This window comes from Centroberyx affinis, unplaced genomic scaffold (assembly GCF_046629955.1).
Source record: "Centroberyx affinis isolate AG114_WGS23_722 - 3 ecotype Tasmania unplaced genomic scaffold, CSIRO-AGI_Caff_v1 ptg005445l_1, whole genome shotgun sequence".
In the NCBI taxonomy this organism is placed as follows: domain Eukaryota; kingdom Metazoa; phylum Chordata; class Actinopteri; order Beryciformes; family Berycidae; genus Centroberyx; species Centroberyx affinis.
Genome location: NW_027282725.1, coordinates 459,732 through 476,668, shown reverse-complemented (window position 1 = coordinate 476,668; position 16,937 = coordinate 459,732). Strand labels below are relative to the sequence as shown.

Below are 16,937 nucleotides of genomic sequence, written 5' to 3'. Positions count from 1 at the left end.
AAGAGTTGTCAATATGTTTCTGCATCACGGCCACCAGTTCCCGTACATTTATTATACTCAGCAAGGTCATTCTGATACTGATTTACATTTGCCCAGCCGGTTAAATTACCATCCCTGACTGCAACTCACCACATTCCTTTTCAATAGAAGCAGACCCTGCACTATGTTTTGGACTAAATCCGTTTGTGCGAATGGACCCTGTCTGCTTGAGGTATGGAAGCAGAACATTTCACAAGTATTGCTACATTTAACCGTCTGGCTGCAGCATGGTTTTTGGCTTCAGGCTCTGAGACTTTCTAAATAGGACTCAGTTGTCGGTAGCTAGGTAGCCTGCACACATACTCATTCACACAGCCACACACACACTTCAATACTTTGTCCTACTTACAGCGTGAATGAAGTGTTTTATCTGTGTTTTATCTGCACAAATGTTTTGTGTACACCGTGTGTGAGTGTCTGCGTTCAATGAGTGCCTGGGATGGAGACGAGCTTGTATATAACAATAATGGACAATAAAATTAAGTTAAACCCACATTTACATTTGCGGCATTTTGCTGACGCTCTGCTTCAAAGTGACTTACAATAAGTGCAAGAGCAGAGCGAGCTTAAACTCCTAAATCACCAGGAGTCTCAGGCAGATGATAGTAAGATGCCAAGATCAAAAGAATAGCGCCCAACATTAAATAACATAACAACGCCTTATTATATTCCCATGTGTCAAGGATATTCATGTGTGACAGAGAAGTTCCAAGTAAAGAAATAAGAAAGTAAACTTTAACTTGTGCCTTACCTTCCAGCTGCCTGCGGCCAGGTTCTGCAGGGCCCCTGCTGCTCCCTCCAGGGTGTCGGGGTTGGAGCATTCAGACAGCAGGGTGAGGTAGGGCTTCACGATGGTGGGGTGCCACAGCATCTGAACCCCTTTGGGGGGCTCCGCCGTGTCCGGAAAGGGGCCCACGCCATCCCACTGCGGGGAGGGGAAGGGAGTCGAGGAGAGGCGGGATGGAGGGGTGAAGGAGATGGAAGAGGATGGAGAGATGAGAGGGAAGAAGAGGGGGGATAAGTTGTCATCATCATCCTCATCATCATCATCATCATCATTAATCACTGTCAGCAGCAGCATCCTGATCTGCTGTGCCTTCGTTTTTGTGGGACCGACTTTTTTTTTTTTACTTTTATTTTTAACCTTTATTTATCCAGGGAAAATCAACTGAGCACATTTAACTCTTTTCCAGCAATTCCCTGTTTCACATTCACACAGTTCCACACCTTCACAGCTGGGAGCGGCCCAGTACAACCACAGTCTCCTACTGCTGGCCACTGAGCAGCTCCACTGGCGCAGCTGGGGGTTGAGTGCCTTGCTCAAGGGCACTTCTGCAGTAATTGTTGTGGAGACAACAAGAGAGAAGAGAGTGTGAAGAGAGTGTTACTCATTCACTTTCCCCACCCACATTTTCCCCAGCTGCTCCTGGGATTCAAACTGATTTGAACCTTCTGGTCATCAGCCAGATTCTCTAACCACTAGGCCAGTGGTTCACAAACGTTTTGGCTTTTGACTCATTAAAAAGAAGTGATGCCTACTTGGTGAAGTGGTGGTGAACAGGTCGTTTCATTTTATCATCAGAGGAGGCCTAGAGGCTGAAAACTATTCAGTATTTCACGAGAAAAAAAGCAAATATTTGCCAAAAATTGGAAAAATTACACGATAGTCAGATCCATACCGGTGTGTGTGCTTGTGTTGCGTTAGCTGAGGATGACTGCGTGTGTCTGGAAGGGAACAGAGATCTCCACGCAGCACACCCTGACCTATTTTAAAAAGTCAAAGAGACTCGGAGAAAGCCTGTGTAAATGATTCCCTGTCACCCTGTGATGTAGCAGAGAGCGGCGGCGGTTCTGGGTGGGGGTGCGGGTGGGGGTGTGGGTGGGGAGGGGGGAGTGGAGGTGGGAAGGGGCAAAAAGAGAGAAACATTTGAACACAGAGACTACGGGAGAACATTTCACTCCTCCTCCCGCTTTGAGCAATAAACCCTAAAGCTGCGCACCTCTCTTCCTCTTTATCTTTATCCTCCTCCTCTCCTCCCCTGCAATGGAGTCCCTTGATGTGTGAACCTCTCTGTTGTTGAGTGACATGCCCACACCTTTTTCAGCTAGGCATGAGCCAACATCTGTCTCTCTCTCTTGTTTTATTTCCATCTCTTTCTCCTCTTCTTTCTCTCTCCCTGTCTCTCTCTTGCTTTATCGCCGTCTTTCTCTCTCTCCCTCTTTCCCCGGTCTCTCTCTGTTCTTCTTCTTCATCTATTTCCATCCTCCTCTCTCCCGCTGCCTCTCTTCCTCTCACGACCTTCTCGCTCTTGCTCTGTTGCTTCTCCTCCTCCCTTTCTCTCATGGAAACTAGGCTAGTGTGTTTCCTGAGAGAGGTGCTATGGTGTGTGCGTGTGTGTGTATGTGTGTGTGTATGTGACTTAATGTGCAGCTATACATAGACACCAGCGTTCTCTGATCATGCAATCAAAGGCCTCTTATGATCTGAGGTATGTGGAAGTACTACAAGAAGACACCTCGACTCTATCACAGTACAGTATTCCCTGTTGTGTAGAGGCATCCTATATACATATGAATGCATAATTTGTATATTTAATATTCTCTAAAGATTAAGCAGATAAAAAAAAACTTGCAAATATTCAAGTGGCTCAGTGCAAGAAATAATTATCTTAACAAGTGGTTGAGTCTTCAAATGGATAAAAAATGATACAAATTGAAAATCACTTGATTCAAGAAAATTCTCAAATCAAGCAGCTCATATGAGAAGAACACCAACGGTGTTACATGTGAGCAAAATATTCCATAAAAATAAAAAAATATTTCTGAAAAAATTCCCAGTGGTTTTACAGTGGGAAATATAGACTCGCTAGGCTGGTAATGTCAGCAAGGGAACGTCAAAGACTTTGTATCCAGAGGCATAAACCTTGGCCTGGGGCTATGAGGTAAACACACACACACTCACAGACTATCACAACCACCCAAACGCAAAGAAAAATGCAAACCTAGATGTACACATAATACTACAAATACATCGAATGGCTGGAGGTGATATTTCATACGCAGCTATAAAGTGCATATCAGCGTATGCAGCATGTGTACAGCTCAGCATGTGTGCTGACTCAAAATTCACATGTCTTATAAGATAACATTTTAAACCTGCAGATCGCCTTCACAGGGTTTTCCTCAGGATGGGAAGTGTTGATCCAGAGAGCTGAGGCATACTGATGAATTTGGGTGCCATCTTTTAATTTAAAAAAATCAAGTAATCAAGTAATTTCAAGACCATCCATTCATTTTCAAAAACTTTCAATGCCTTTTTTTTTCTCAAATCCACACATTTTCAAGGCCCGTAGGAACTGTGCTGAATTTATGTACTGTTTGTGTATTTGTGTGTGTGTGTGTGTGTGTGTTCCAGTAGTCCATTAGGAGTGTTTAGGCCCAGTTCAGGCTCCAGTGCTGCTCCTCGGCCTTGCTGTCTGAACCTCTAATAAATGATTAAGGAGGCTACATTACAGCCTGCGTCTCTCTCCTTTCCTTCTCTCTCCCTGTGTCTGTCTCGCTCTCCCTCCTGACCTGTTTCTTATGCTCTCAATGTTTCTCTCTCCCTCAGCGTCTCTCTCTGTCTCTCTCTCACTGCCTCTCCCTCTATCTGTCATTTCTCTCTCTCCTTTTTCTTTGGCAGCACGGGACGACACTGAATCCCTACCAGCTCCAGAGGTGCAGCTCTGTAGCTGACCCTGACCTCCCTGTGGGGTTTTGAATATTATTATTATTGCTTTCCACCCATATCACTTTCTCTATCTCGTTCTCTCCCACCTGTTTTGCTTTCTGCCTGTCTCGCTGTCTGTGTCCATCTCTGCCTGTCTGTCCCTCTACAACATGTATTAGACTCAAGCGAACACATGCAAAAAGGCTCACACACACACGCGCGTGTGCACACACACACACACACACACAAGCTTGCAGCCCAGTCTAAGTGCTCTGTAGGCAAGTCAGGTGTGCTTTTGACTCTGAGAACAGGATGACTGGCCCATGGAGAGAAGTCCACCTCTACATTCACAGTGTGAAAAAAAGCACGAGAGTAGAGAGCAGGGAGGAGAGAGCACAGCAAAAAAAACATTAAAAAAAAAAAAAAAAAAACGCGAATGATGAAGCTTTTAACTAAAAAAGCTACGGTTTGAACTAAAAAAACTAGTTTCAACTATAAAAAGAGTGATAAAAACAGCAAGAAAGTGGCTCATGAGGCTCAATCTCCCAGTTAATACATTATAAAGGAAGCTGATGCTTTTCAACTCAGCTTGCAGAATACTCTGTGATCTATGATTTTCATCCCTTTTCTCCATTATTTACCACACAGGTCCCCTCAGAGTCCCCACTGAAGGCAAAGCTGTCTCATCCCAGTGAAAACATTGCGTTCCTGCTTTTCACGAGCACCGTCTTTTAATTTTGTGCATGCATGCATATGTGATGTATGTGGTATCAAGTCAAGTGGATATGGATTCACTGCATCTTCCTTAGGCTGTTAGCACATGTGACTGTCAAGACCATTGTAAATATTTTGTAGCTTACTGTATGCTTTCCATTACTTTGGCCTGCCAAGATGATCACCCCCCAGATATACTAGTTCATGCAACTGTGAATCTTTGCTTTGGTTTTGTGTTCAAAAACTTTGTGTCTTTGCGTCTGTGTGTGTCATGGCACAACTTATTAATTTTTAACCCCCCAGTTAGAATTCATTGTACATTTGTTTGCCCTGAAAAAATATAACATATGGGGTCACACAGAATTGAAACATGTTTTTTGTTACAATGTAAATGCAGTGCATTGTCGCTGTCTTGCATAAAACTGGTATCTCCACAAAGTTGCTTATTAGGAATGGCGAAAATCTGCCTCAGTCTCCTGTCCGCGGCCATGTGTTTTCAATATTTTATGTATCAATGCTTTGTCTTGGTCACCTGTCATGAAACATTTTCTACATGTGGGAGACAATGTTAACCTGTAAACTACATAACAAAAACATACCAAAAGATTGTTGACACAAGGTTTTTATAGATACTGACACTTTGGCCCACCGCATCTCTCCTGGGATCTAGCAATCTACTGCATCTACCAGTTTATCAACCAACAAACAAACCAAGTAATCCATCCATCCATATCTCCATTGTCTCCTCTCCTTCCTCACCTGATCGGCGCCCTTCTTTTTCTTCTTCTTCTTGCCCCAGCAGCCGGAGCTCTCTCCGTCGCGGCCATTGGCGTCGCAAAGCAGGCCGTCCAGCTCCTCCGACCCCCCCTGCTGGCCGTGGGACGTCTCCGCAGCCAGACGGTACGACAGGTTCCTCAGGATGCACACACAGTTCTCTATGGTCTGGAGAGAGAGAGAGAGAGTTAGGAGGAAGAATGGAGAAGGAGGATGAGAGGGTGGGAAGGAAGGCGAGGTAGGAAAGGAGAAGAGGAGAAGAGAGAGAGAAGAAAGAAAGAGCGAGAGTTGAAAAGAGAGACTTGCTTTTGGTGTTATTTAATGATACATCTTGCTTGAAAACACAGAGCACACTCAAAAGTCGAAACACGCTAATAAAAACCACCCACTCTCACACTTTTACACTAAGAGCCGCGCACCCCCACCCACGAGCGAGACAGAAGGAGGGAGTGAGAGACACAGAGGGAGAGGGAGACAGACAAAGGGTGGGAGAGAGGGAGGGGGAAGAAAAGAGAAAGAGAGATAATCTCACATTTAATCAGCTTCTGTATTTTGTTAGCTCTGACTTTGAAATGAGATTAGAGGAAACTCAGGTAAATGAGGAAAAATGACAGAGCCCAATACACTGTATCACACCCCATTTAACACCAAGTTTAGAGGCGCACCCGCCAGCCGAGAGACGTGTGTGTGTGTGTGTGTGTGTGTGTGTGAGTGAGAGAGAAAGAGTACTTACAGTATCTGTTGTCTGTGTGTGTACTTTGACTGGAGTTGTGTGCTTGTGTGTGTGTGCGTTTAGTATCACTAGAAAGGGGTGTCATCGAGTCAACAGAGTGGAAATTAACAAAGACAAATCATCAATCTTCTCTCTGTCTGACCGTTGGTTTACACAAAAACAACTAAGGAGTGTAATTGAACAGCCTCGAGAGACGCGGCAAACAAAACAATGTCTCACTCCAGCGAGCCGCAGTCATGTCTGAAATTCTATTCACATGCTATAATGGAATGATGTAGGAGAAGTTACATTTTATTTACAATTTACTGTGACATTTTCTATTTCGATCTGTTATTTCACAGTTATTCAGCATGCTGCTGTTTGAGGTTGCATGGTTTATGGAGTGCAAACACTCTTGGTTTTTGGATTAATATTAATAATGTGATACTTCCCGCCTCCACGGGGAGGTCAGAGGTCAGGGTCAGATACAGAGCAGCACTCCAGCAGCTGGGAAGGATTCAGGGTCTTGCTCAAGGACACTTCAGCAGGGCGGCTGCTTGGAAACACGGGGGCATGGACGCAGGTCCTCTGGTGTCCCAACTCACTACATCATCCTGCTGCCACTTCATTACCTCATGGACTCTTGCGATAATGGGCCAAATATATTAAGTGCAAGGCCTCTAGATTCTTGAGATCCATTCATTTCTAATAGGTTTTTAAGTGCAGAATCTGTGAAATGATGTTCAGATGATGTGCAGCTTCGTACACAACAGTAGGACACAGCTGTCTGTACTTGCCCTTTCTGGTAAAGTTTCCCAACCCAAGTGTTCAAAAATGCTGCCATGTGAATAAGGTCAATAGTGACCTTTTATTGACATGGATTTTGAAGCTGCAATGTTTGTGAACCATGGAGTAAAGCAGGCCATTGTAGGTTTCCCGTGGCTGAACATCAGATTTCCGCAATTCCTTGTTTCACTACCCATGTGATTATATTTAATGAACAATAGTTCCACTTGTCAAGTGCACAATGGACGAGAAGTTGATTAAAGCCATTTAAAACTTCCCAGTTCCCTACAACCTTTATTTAAATGACTAAAGGTCTGAGAAAGATGCTTAGAGATGCAAGCATCATTGGAGTCCATGTTGAAGCCATTTTATTGCCTTTTTTCCTGTTTATGTTTGATTAATGCTACCTAATTAGCACTCGCTAGTGAGAAATGGTAACTCATTAAAAAGATGTAATGTTATGAAAGGCAATATCAAAACAATAAAAACTACATGATTTGCCTGTTCAAAACTTTGTAGCTGCATGATGACATTGATGCAATCAAAGCCTCTGGCCCCGCCCACAATCAGTCAGAATAGAGTAGCCCATCAACTAAGCCGCTCACAATGAGAACTAGGGCTCATAGTAGGAAAGATTTTCTAAATGGACATTTCAGGTAATGAAGAATCAGCTTCTTAGCACTGGCATTGCTAGTGATCCCAATGGAAAATGCTTGTGGCTAGCCAACACCTTAGACAGAAATCTCCCTCTTCAAGTAGTACAGGAATCTACAAAACAAACCAATACAAGCCAAGAGCCATATTTAAATGTTAATTGTTGAAAAGGGTAGTCTGTGCGACCTTGTGTTGCTTCAGCCTTGGCACACTATGCCACTAGACAGCTTCAAGAATTGTTTGTTTTTTCCATACAACTTATTTATCTCATGAGATACTAGACCAAAGGACGCCCCTAATGGACACAGTACACTTTTCCCTACAGTAACAATCACATTGTATGTATGTTACTAAAATATCAATATATTAAAAAATAAAATAGAAGTATCATATTGAATATGTATATGTATAGTGATGTGTTTAGTCTGTGAGGTCTTGCACCTTCCTTTAAAACTGTCTGTGAAGTCAGTCTGTCTTTGCACCATGTGTGCCACCACTTACTGTGAAATCCATTTAAATCTCCCTCAAACTTCCTCACTGTACATGAACTTGTAGCATCATAGTAGAAGTCTGTAGCTTATGGTTAATGGGACAATCCACCATAAAACATAATTCTCATATAAAATGTGAATATTCCTGTGATCTTGTGCAGTTTGGTCTTGAATTTGCGGACATGAAAGGCAGAGGGGAGAGAACCGAGGCGATGATCAAAACACAAATTCTGAAGCTCCATTGAGAGTGAAGGAGAGAGCAATTTTTGTGAGCCTACTGTCAGCATCTGGGCTGATTTTGACCAGGATATGGGCACATTAACTGGTTAATAATCAATGATTCAGTGTTACTGGAACAACTCCGACTTGTGTCTCTTAATAACTTCAAAGAGCAGAGCCCTGGCTCTCTGCTTTCTTACTTTGGGAGAAAGATGTCCGAACTCACAAATATAGATTTCTTAAATTCACCTGAGCAATGTATTGGTGAAGTGGAGCTATCATCTCATATTGCTTACATCTTTTTGATCCTTTGAGTTGCCCTCTAATAGGGTGTTTTAAGTGCCAGACCAAATCAGCATCGAAATGGGAGGAGAGAGAGTCTGAGTCAAAGTAGAAAGAGAGAGAGACAGAGAGAGAAAGACAGAGAGAGAGAGAGAAAGAAAGAGATACAGAGACAAATACATGAAAACTAGACAGACAGCCAAGTCAGACTGAGATAAAAAAAAAAAAAACACAGCAGGGAGATCAGAAAAAAAAGAAAAGGTGGCAGACAGACAGAGACCAGAATGACAGTGGTGAGCACAAGCGCATGGCTAATGCACGTCGCTAATGCAGCGGTGACCATTGGCCGCTGCACCTGCCAATCAATCTTCGTTACTGTGGAGACAGCCGTGCCCCTCCGGTGACTGCAGTCAGACGGTGGAGAGGGGCGGGCGGTTAAACAGTGATTAAGGACGGCCATTTAGAGAGGCTGGGAGACAGGGAGACCTTGAGAAGGCAGCCATCCACGACACTGTTTATGTAGTATTGACTGGCCCACACACACTGAGTCATAAATGCACACACACACACACACACACACACACACACACACACACACACACACACACACAGATAACATGCTAACACACACATGCCCAAGCACACACACATTTCCTCACAACACAAAACAAAAAAACAAAAAAATAAGGACAACATAAAAAACACACTTAAAGCTGCACCACTCAACTTCGCAGCGAGAGGTAACTGTTTGGATTCTGAGTACTTCGATACCCAAAAACAATCTCACACACACACATGCGCACACACACACACACACACACACCTTGCTGTCGATCTCGCTGCTGCCCAGAGAGGTCTGGATGACGTACAGCAGAGCGTCTGTCAGGCCGTCACACTCCCTCATCCTCCGCCTCGCCTCCTCGCCTGCTGAACTCACATTCCTGCAAAACACACACACACACACACACACACACACAGGAGACTGTTCAGTGTGAGGCAGAGAGAGGGAGGGGGAGAGAGAGAGAGAGAGAGAGAGAAGGGAGAGAGAGAGAGGGAGAAGTTGGTAAGAGGGAGGGAGGTGAAGACAGGCAGACATGGGAGAGAAAGAGAGAAAGTTGGTAAAAAAGAGATGGACATGGAGACAGGTAGAGAGAGAGAGAGAGAGAGAGAGAGAGACAGAGAGCCAGGGAGAGAGAGAGGGAGAGTGAGAGAGAGAGAGAGAGAGAGAGAGAGAGAGAGAGAGAGAGAGAGAGAGAGAGAGAGAGAGAGCCAGCAAGACAGATACAGGGGAACCTGGCAGCTCTCCTTTCACGAAACAATTGAAAAGGGAGCATTAAAATTCTGGAAACATCTCAATCTATGCCCCGAAGGCCCACTTCAATTTAAAGCACTTGAGTTGAATCCAGAAAAAAAGCCGCTTTAGTCAGACAGTTGGTGCTTGAACTTCACAGTTAACAGTCACGCCAACACCGCTTTGATAATTTGACAATATTGTTCAGTTTATTATTAGCAATCTTGCCAATAAGATAATGTGTTGAATAGAATTTTAATTGAGCTGGAGGAAAAGGTGGGCGGCACTGGGGTGGAGTTGTTTGGGTTACAGCAAGGAGTCATCTATGAGACAGATATACTGACTTACACACACTGAGTCACTTTTCAAAATGCTGCTTGATCTTATTCCATAGTGAATTCAATACAATAAACATGAAAATGATGTTTATAGCATTTATTATATGTGAGTGGGTTGATGCTCGTGACTTCAATCGTTCTGCCTGGTGTACGAGCGCACACTGGATTTCCCTTATGCAAAGCTCTTAGGGCTCTGTGCCGCCTTAACAGTGTGTACTGTGATTCCCCTAAGCACTGTGTGTGTGGCAAAAAGCGTCACACACAAATGAAGGAATGGACCAACAAACACACACTCTTACTGAGGTGCTCCTCCTGAGCTCCTAATAACAATAATGAGTTTCTATGACGACCGTGTTTATAGAGCATTATAAGGACACTCATAAAGAATTTATAACACACTCATAATGCCTTATGACCATGCTTATAAGAACACATAATGCTTACTGATGCATTATATCGACCCTTATCACTTTGTCTGACAACCTTCTAATGTTTGATTACTTCTAATGTTTTAAGATCTATATTACTCAACATTATCAGTTTACCTGAAGAGAACAAGGATAATTTGTGATTCTTCATGGTTTCTTTTGGATGCATTAGAAGACATGACACTTTAGACACATTAGAAGACATGACATATAATAACAATAATGAACCCCACACTACGACTACCACATCTATAGAATATAGATGTGGTAGTCGTAGTGTTACCAATAATTATGATGAATCATGATAGAAATTCATTTTAGCTTTTGAAATGTCAAAGAAAATTGGAGAAAGCAATTTTTAACAGATTTTGATGACAAAATATCAAGATATATTTTTTGGCTGAAATGTAGTTGCCGGCACCAAATCGGCGTGGAAGAAAACCTTTAGAAACGAGGCTTGTCAAAAATAGGGCAAGAGATCATTAGAATGCATAAACCATTTCCACTGTGCTATGAAAAGAAAATAATAATAGGTCTGTACAAAAAACATAAGCAACTTCGCTCACAGGTTCGTTTCTTGGTTAGTTTCTTTTCAAAATACAGCCACACACATTACAGTCAACCTGCTGCCCAAAAGTGGCATGCACTGAAAGATAACAATAGGACATTTTTCTAAGTGAGTAAAAAATGTGTCTGTGCTTGTGTGTGTGTGTGTCCTACTGTAGGCAGCCTTCAGCAAAATCAATATTATAGCATATAGTTGTGTGTGTCTGTGTGTGTGTGTGTGTGCGTGCGTGTGTGTATACCCAGGAGACAAATGTATTTCACATGCACGGCATAAGAATCTCGACAAAACCCCATGGTGACAGCCACTCACTACATTACTACCAACTTTAATTTGTTTCCAGCATATTCACAATCTGCAAAATCAGTTACACTCAATGCAGTTGTCAACAGTGATAATACTGTCACATTGTTATATCAGAGAATATTAGCGGTGGTTGTGAAGTAGGAATGCGGTGCTGAAGGGAGGTGGCTACACTGATGTAGAGGTGGGTATAGAGGGCTGTAAAGTGATGTCACACATCTTCCAGCGGCCATCTTGGAGGTCCACACTCTTGGCAACAACAGCAGATTGTGCTTCTAAATTTAGGACTTGGCCGTCTCAACATTATGGAACAGACATGGGTAGTTTCTGTGCAGTTTTTCACTGAGAACTGTTCATTTCATCACTGATAGATCTAACTGACTTTGTGTTTAGATAATGTTTACCATTAGCTTTGTTGAAAAATCTGATTTGCACACTAGCTAACTTTATGTGGCTAGTAGTCACATTTTTATGTTAACATTCATATACGATAAACCAACTGTTTGATCTGGATCAGACCATTCGCCTTTAGCTATAATGTTACTGTATGAATATACACCCACGACTTCTATCTTTTTCAGATATTTCAACTTTTCTTGCGTGGTTGTTACATATTGAACCATTATTTGCAGCCAGTTCTCCAATGGACCTCCAAGATGATGCCATGCTGGTGAGGGGAGGTGGGTGTAAACTCACAGCAAGACAAAGGCAAGAAAAAAGGAATTAACACGGTTATTGAGGTTTGGAAATGCGTGCTTTAAACATCTTCCTTTGTAGATCAAACATCAAACACAGACAAGAAAGGGTGTGAATGAGGAGACAACACGATGGTGTGAATGAATAAGTTCATCCATCATGTCGACATAATAAAGAGATCACGGCTGTTTCACCAGTCTATAAGGCGAGGTCAATCATTTATTGTACTGATGAGAAAGAGAGAAAAGAGAGAGAGAGAAAGACGCAAGAACTCAATTAAAACTTCACGCTTGCGGCTCCCCGTTTCCCAGAGAAGGTCAAGTCATTTTCACCCGCTTTGAATGCTAATGGGCGTACAACTACACCGACGGCAAACACGCTTAGCAGAGACACCGTTTCCTGTCTAGTCGATACGAAACAGAACACTGAAAACACTTCACCTTGACTAATGTTTTAAGCACCAAGACTGCAGGTGGGTGGGTGAGAAAGAGAGAGATGGGTGGGGGTTCTTTATTGCTTTCATGCTCAGCCTTGAATATGCTGACTGCTACTGAGATTTCCGTCAAGTCTTTTATCTGATGCCTTATCATGAGTGGAGGAGGAGGAGGCACTTGGCTGTGCAATATAAATGTTAAAGCGAGAGAAAACTTTCTAAATGCAAGCTGTTTGCCTTGCATTTACTCTTAAGCCTGGGTGGGCGCCTGAAAACGCCCTCTATCCCTCTGTATATAGATCGGACAAGAATTTACAATCCTCAACCGAACGTGGGAAAAAACCTGAGGGTTTAAGGATCTTATCGAAAAGCAAATGTGAGTGAGCAGGTAGGGGTTCAGTGTATTGCTCAAGGACACTTCAACAGACTGCTTCTGTCGATGGACAAAAAGTTGCAGGAATCAATCCTGTGGCCATTTGGTTACGATGCTAACTGCTAACCCTTTAACTGTTTGCCCACTTTGCCCAATCAGATTTCTGTCTCTTAAAGCTTCTCACATGCTAATTGTTAGCCAGACAGATACTTAACTAGCGTGCAACACAATGCTTTCTCTTGTTACTCTAGCATGGGGCTAAGGATATGATGTTATAGGGCAACATTTTGAAGCAACACAGATGGAGAATTTTGCCAGCAGTGATCAACAATATAAATATTTTATGTTCCTTATAACTGACTGCATCATCCCTTGGCTTTTACCCAGGTTGATACCCATCCTTGCAGAAGACAATATTGGCACACCCATATACACTGCCTCAGAAATGTTGATGTTGCCTGTATATGTGGTGTGAGATGTGTGTACTGCTTGCAAGGTCCCATTGTCCTTGTACTGTATGTATCAGTATGTATGTAAAACTGAATGTTGTGTGTCTACACAAATGTCACCATGCCACATTCCAGTATATTTTTTTCTAATTCTGATGTTGGTAGTGTATTATGGCCATAACTATGCTGGCTGCCCGTCATGTATTGTTTTACAGCTTGTGTCCATCTGGACAAATTGCTCTGGAGAGGCCTATACACAGCTGCCACATGAACTGGACATAGAACTGCTTTGCCACGCACGTGTGTGTGTGTGTGTGTGTGTGTGTGTTTATGTAAGAGAGAGGGCAGCGTGAGTGTGTGTGCTTGTGCTTGTATTCTGAATCTATGTGTATGTGTCTGTCTATGCATGCATGCTTGTTCCTCTAGTGGTGTTGTAATGAAGCATGAAATATTGTCCCTTTCTGCACCACGCCTCTCCTTCTGGATTAGTTATAACCTAGGGAAGCCAGGCTTTCATATGCAGAAACTAAAACCTGCTAATTTTTTTGGGGGGGTGAATTGTGTCCCGAGGCATCCTCACATCTCGTGTTGCATCACATAATTTTAATTTAATGTTAGCTTGTTTTCTAAGAGTCAGCCTCCTTACACTGACACAGGGTTCAGAGAGAGAGAGAGAGAGAGAGAGAGAGAGAGAGAGAAGAGAAAGAGAGAGAGAGAGAGGTCTCTGTGTTGCTGTGGCAGAACAGCAGGTCGAGGTCAGGTGGCATACTTCATATCAGAAGGTGAAGAATGAGTACGGAAGGATGACAGGCAGGATCTAATGCCAAGAATGTGTGTATGTGTGTGCATGTGAGCGTCTGTGTGCTGGTTTTCAATTTCTTGTGTGAGTACTCTTTGTGTGTGACTGTGCCCGTGTGAATGTGTGCGCATGCCTTTGTGTGTCTGTGTGTGTGTGTATGTGTGTGCAAGAGGGTGTCTGCGCACGTGCTTAAATCTAACAGGTAATCTCTACCATTTAACGAGTCCATTACAGGCTTAGACTTCTTCCTATCTGATGTCACACTCCATTAATTCAGTCTAATTCATTAGACTGCTTCGTTAAATAAATAGTCCAAATCAGAATGTTTGTAAACAAACAGATTGGCTATACTTCCGGGTGGATAACTCGCACCTGTCGGTTTTAAGCAGTGGTAAATACGAGTCAACTAAACAAAACATTAGCGATAATGCCGAAATCGGGTTGTGTTTGGGGCTGTAATGCCAAATATACCTTGGTACATAATGGATTAGGTTTAGGCTTTTTCCGTTTTAAAGCAACCTAACGGAATCGGTGGATACAGATAATAGTTTACAGGCCGTCTGCATCTACAGAACTGGGGACAGGCTGGCAGCAACCACTCATGACAGGGTTCTGCAGCAGGCATTTTCTTACAGGTCAGTAATAAAAATTATAAACGTCACTGTTGGGTAGCATAACGTGCAAGCTTGCTAGAGTGACAGTAATACAGTCTCTCAGTTTTGCTAGTCTCGTTTGGGTCTAGCACAGCAGTAGCTTCGTTGTGACCGGCACTGGTAAAACCGGCAACCGTTCTGGTAAAATCTTTCACTTCATGTAGGTAAGGTTTCCTGACCGAAATTTGGCCAACATGATAAGCTTTCTGAAATCCTTGAGCCCTTTTCTGTTACACGAGTAAAACATATCGAGTAAAACACATCATATCATCATGTCAAAGTGCCAAAAATGTTTTATCCGCACGGTTTTTAATGGACCGCGGTTCTAGCCCAGCACAAGTAGCACAACACACGCAGTGGTTTGTGATCTGGCTTTGCTATCATACCCTGCTTTACAGTCAAGATGCTTTACAATCGAGTCTGAAAGTAAATAACGAACAGTCCACAGTTTCTACTATAAAGCAAAACACTAAAGAATGACTGGTTTGAGGTTGCTTTGTTAGATCAGCACTTGAATTTGAACTTCTGCTCGCTGAATCACACTAACATAGCCACTTTGTGTCACTGGCTGTCATTGTTTGGCTATATAACATAATATAAAATAAAAACAGAAAGTTATGGTTAATTTGTATAAGACAGTGGCCAAAACAGAACTTTTAAGCATTTCTAAACATTTTGGTAAAATATAATAGTTTGTGGACACATGCTTAAATAGGCTATATGCTGTATTTAGGTTATGTTAGGTTATACACTAACAAATATCAACAGCAACGACATCAGGAACGTCTCGTTTTTCGGTGGACAGCCAGAACTACATAATGTCTGTGTATTTCTAATCACAACAGCTTCAAAAGGGGTCTTACTTTGGTTAAATAACACAAAAAATACTGTAGCGCCGATGCAGCACCACCGACGTTATCCATCCGGAAGTAAGCTTGTCACGCTGATATGGCCTATACCTATTGAACACCAAAGACACAGAAGTCAATTAAGCATCCCATTCAGAATTTAAGAGTTGTTATTTTTACTGCAGTTACATAACAAACTATTGCTATTGGTGCCAGTACTAAAGACCCATTTCCCAACTTTGCTCAAGAAAGTTTTGACAAATATATTGCACATTAGTCACCCCCCTCACATTAGAAGAATGACCATTAATAAGTCCTATTAATCGTAACATTTGGTCATTTCTTCAGTGCTGCAGAGTAATAAACGACCCTCAAGCAGTTGTTGTCATGGGAATTTGCCGGAAGACATGGGGAAAGCAGTGCAGCAATGTTTTCATGGAAGAAACTTAACAAATGGATTAGAGTGCTGCTGGGTCGTCTTCATCAAAAGTACAAAAAGAGAGAAAGACGTCCTCTTCGGAACAGGCAATGATAATAAGGGAATAAAAAGGCTATGAAAAGTCGGCTGTCTTTGGTGTATGTATGGTGAAGTAAAATTAAACCCACACAAGGACTATCTGAGGTGATGAAAGTAAAAGAAAGAAAGGTATTTCAAGGCTGTGACAAAGATGAAACACCTCGTCAGCTCGCGCTTTTCAGATCCCAGGCAGCCTTGGTTACGGTGCATAAGGTCCTGGCAACTGCGCTTCATATTCATAACCTCAGTAAACATGAATATAGAACATTTTCCTAATTTAACCAGGACAGTTGACAAAGGACTCTAATATTATATTATGTTTAAGCCAGTGGCCCACAGGACAGAGTCACACACACATACTGTACATGGGAGCTGCCCAGTATAACTACAGTCTTTTTCTGTTGGTCACTGCTTCACTGGAGCAGTTGGGGATTATGTGCCTTGCTCAAGGGACAGGTGAGGCAGCCATGTCTCATCCACTTCTCACACCTAAATTTTCCCAGGTAACATCCAATCTAACAACATGCTGGTCACAAGTTTGTTCCTCAAACCATTAGGCTACAAACCATCTATCCCATTACGCCAAAACCATACAATATGAATCTGACATTCTTCTACTTTCTATTGCCTTGTATAGGCCTAGCATTCCCCTCTCACAGCAAAGATGGCAAATTTGTTATCCATGTGATTTCCATTCAATTTGAAATTCCATTCAATTTCCATAAAGCTATTGCAATCTAGCAGTAATACCAAAAAAGGGAATTGTTTACTCTGATTATCAGTACCCCGATGATGCAGAAGGCATGAGGAGCAGTACTGAAGTAGGCTACACGGTAAAGAACATCCTCAAGGGTATTATGACTT

The 16,937-nt window shown here is 42.6% G+C and overlaps 1 protein-coding gene across 1 annotated transcript in view; it reads right to left on the bottom strand.

The window, feature by feature from the left end:
- The window catches only part of ctnnd2a (catenin (cadherin-associated protein), delta 2a), a 241,785-nt gene that overhangs the window by 39,991 nt on the left and 184,857 nt on the right, over positions 1–16,937 (bottom strand). Inside the window, exons 17-19 of the mRNA XM_071546768.1 lie at positions 9,204–9,321; positions 5,222–5,404; positions 791–964 (exon numbers count right to left, since the gene is read on the bottom strand). Coding sequence (XP_071402869.1) covers positions 791–964; positions 5,222–5,404; positions 9,204–9,321 — 475 coding nt within the window. The remainder of the gene's footprint in view (positions 1–790; positions 965–5,221; positions 5,405–9,203; positions 9,322–16,937) is intronic.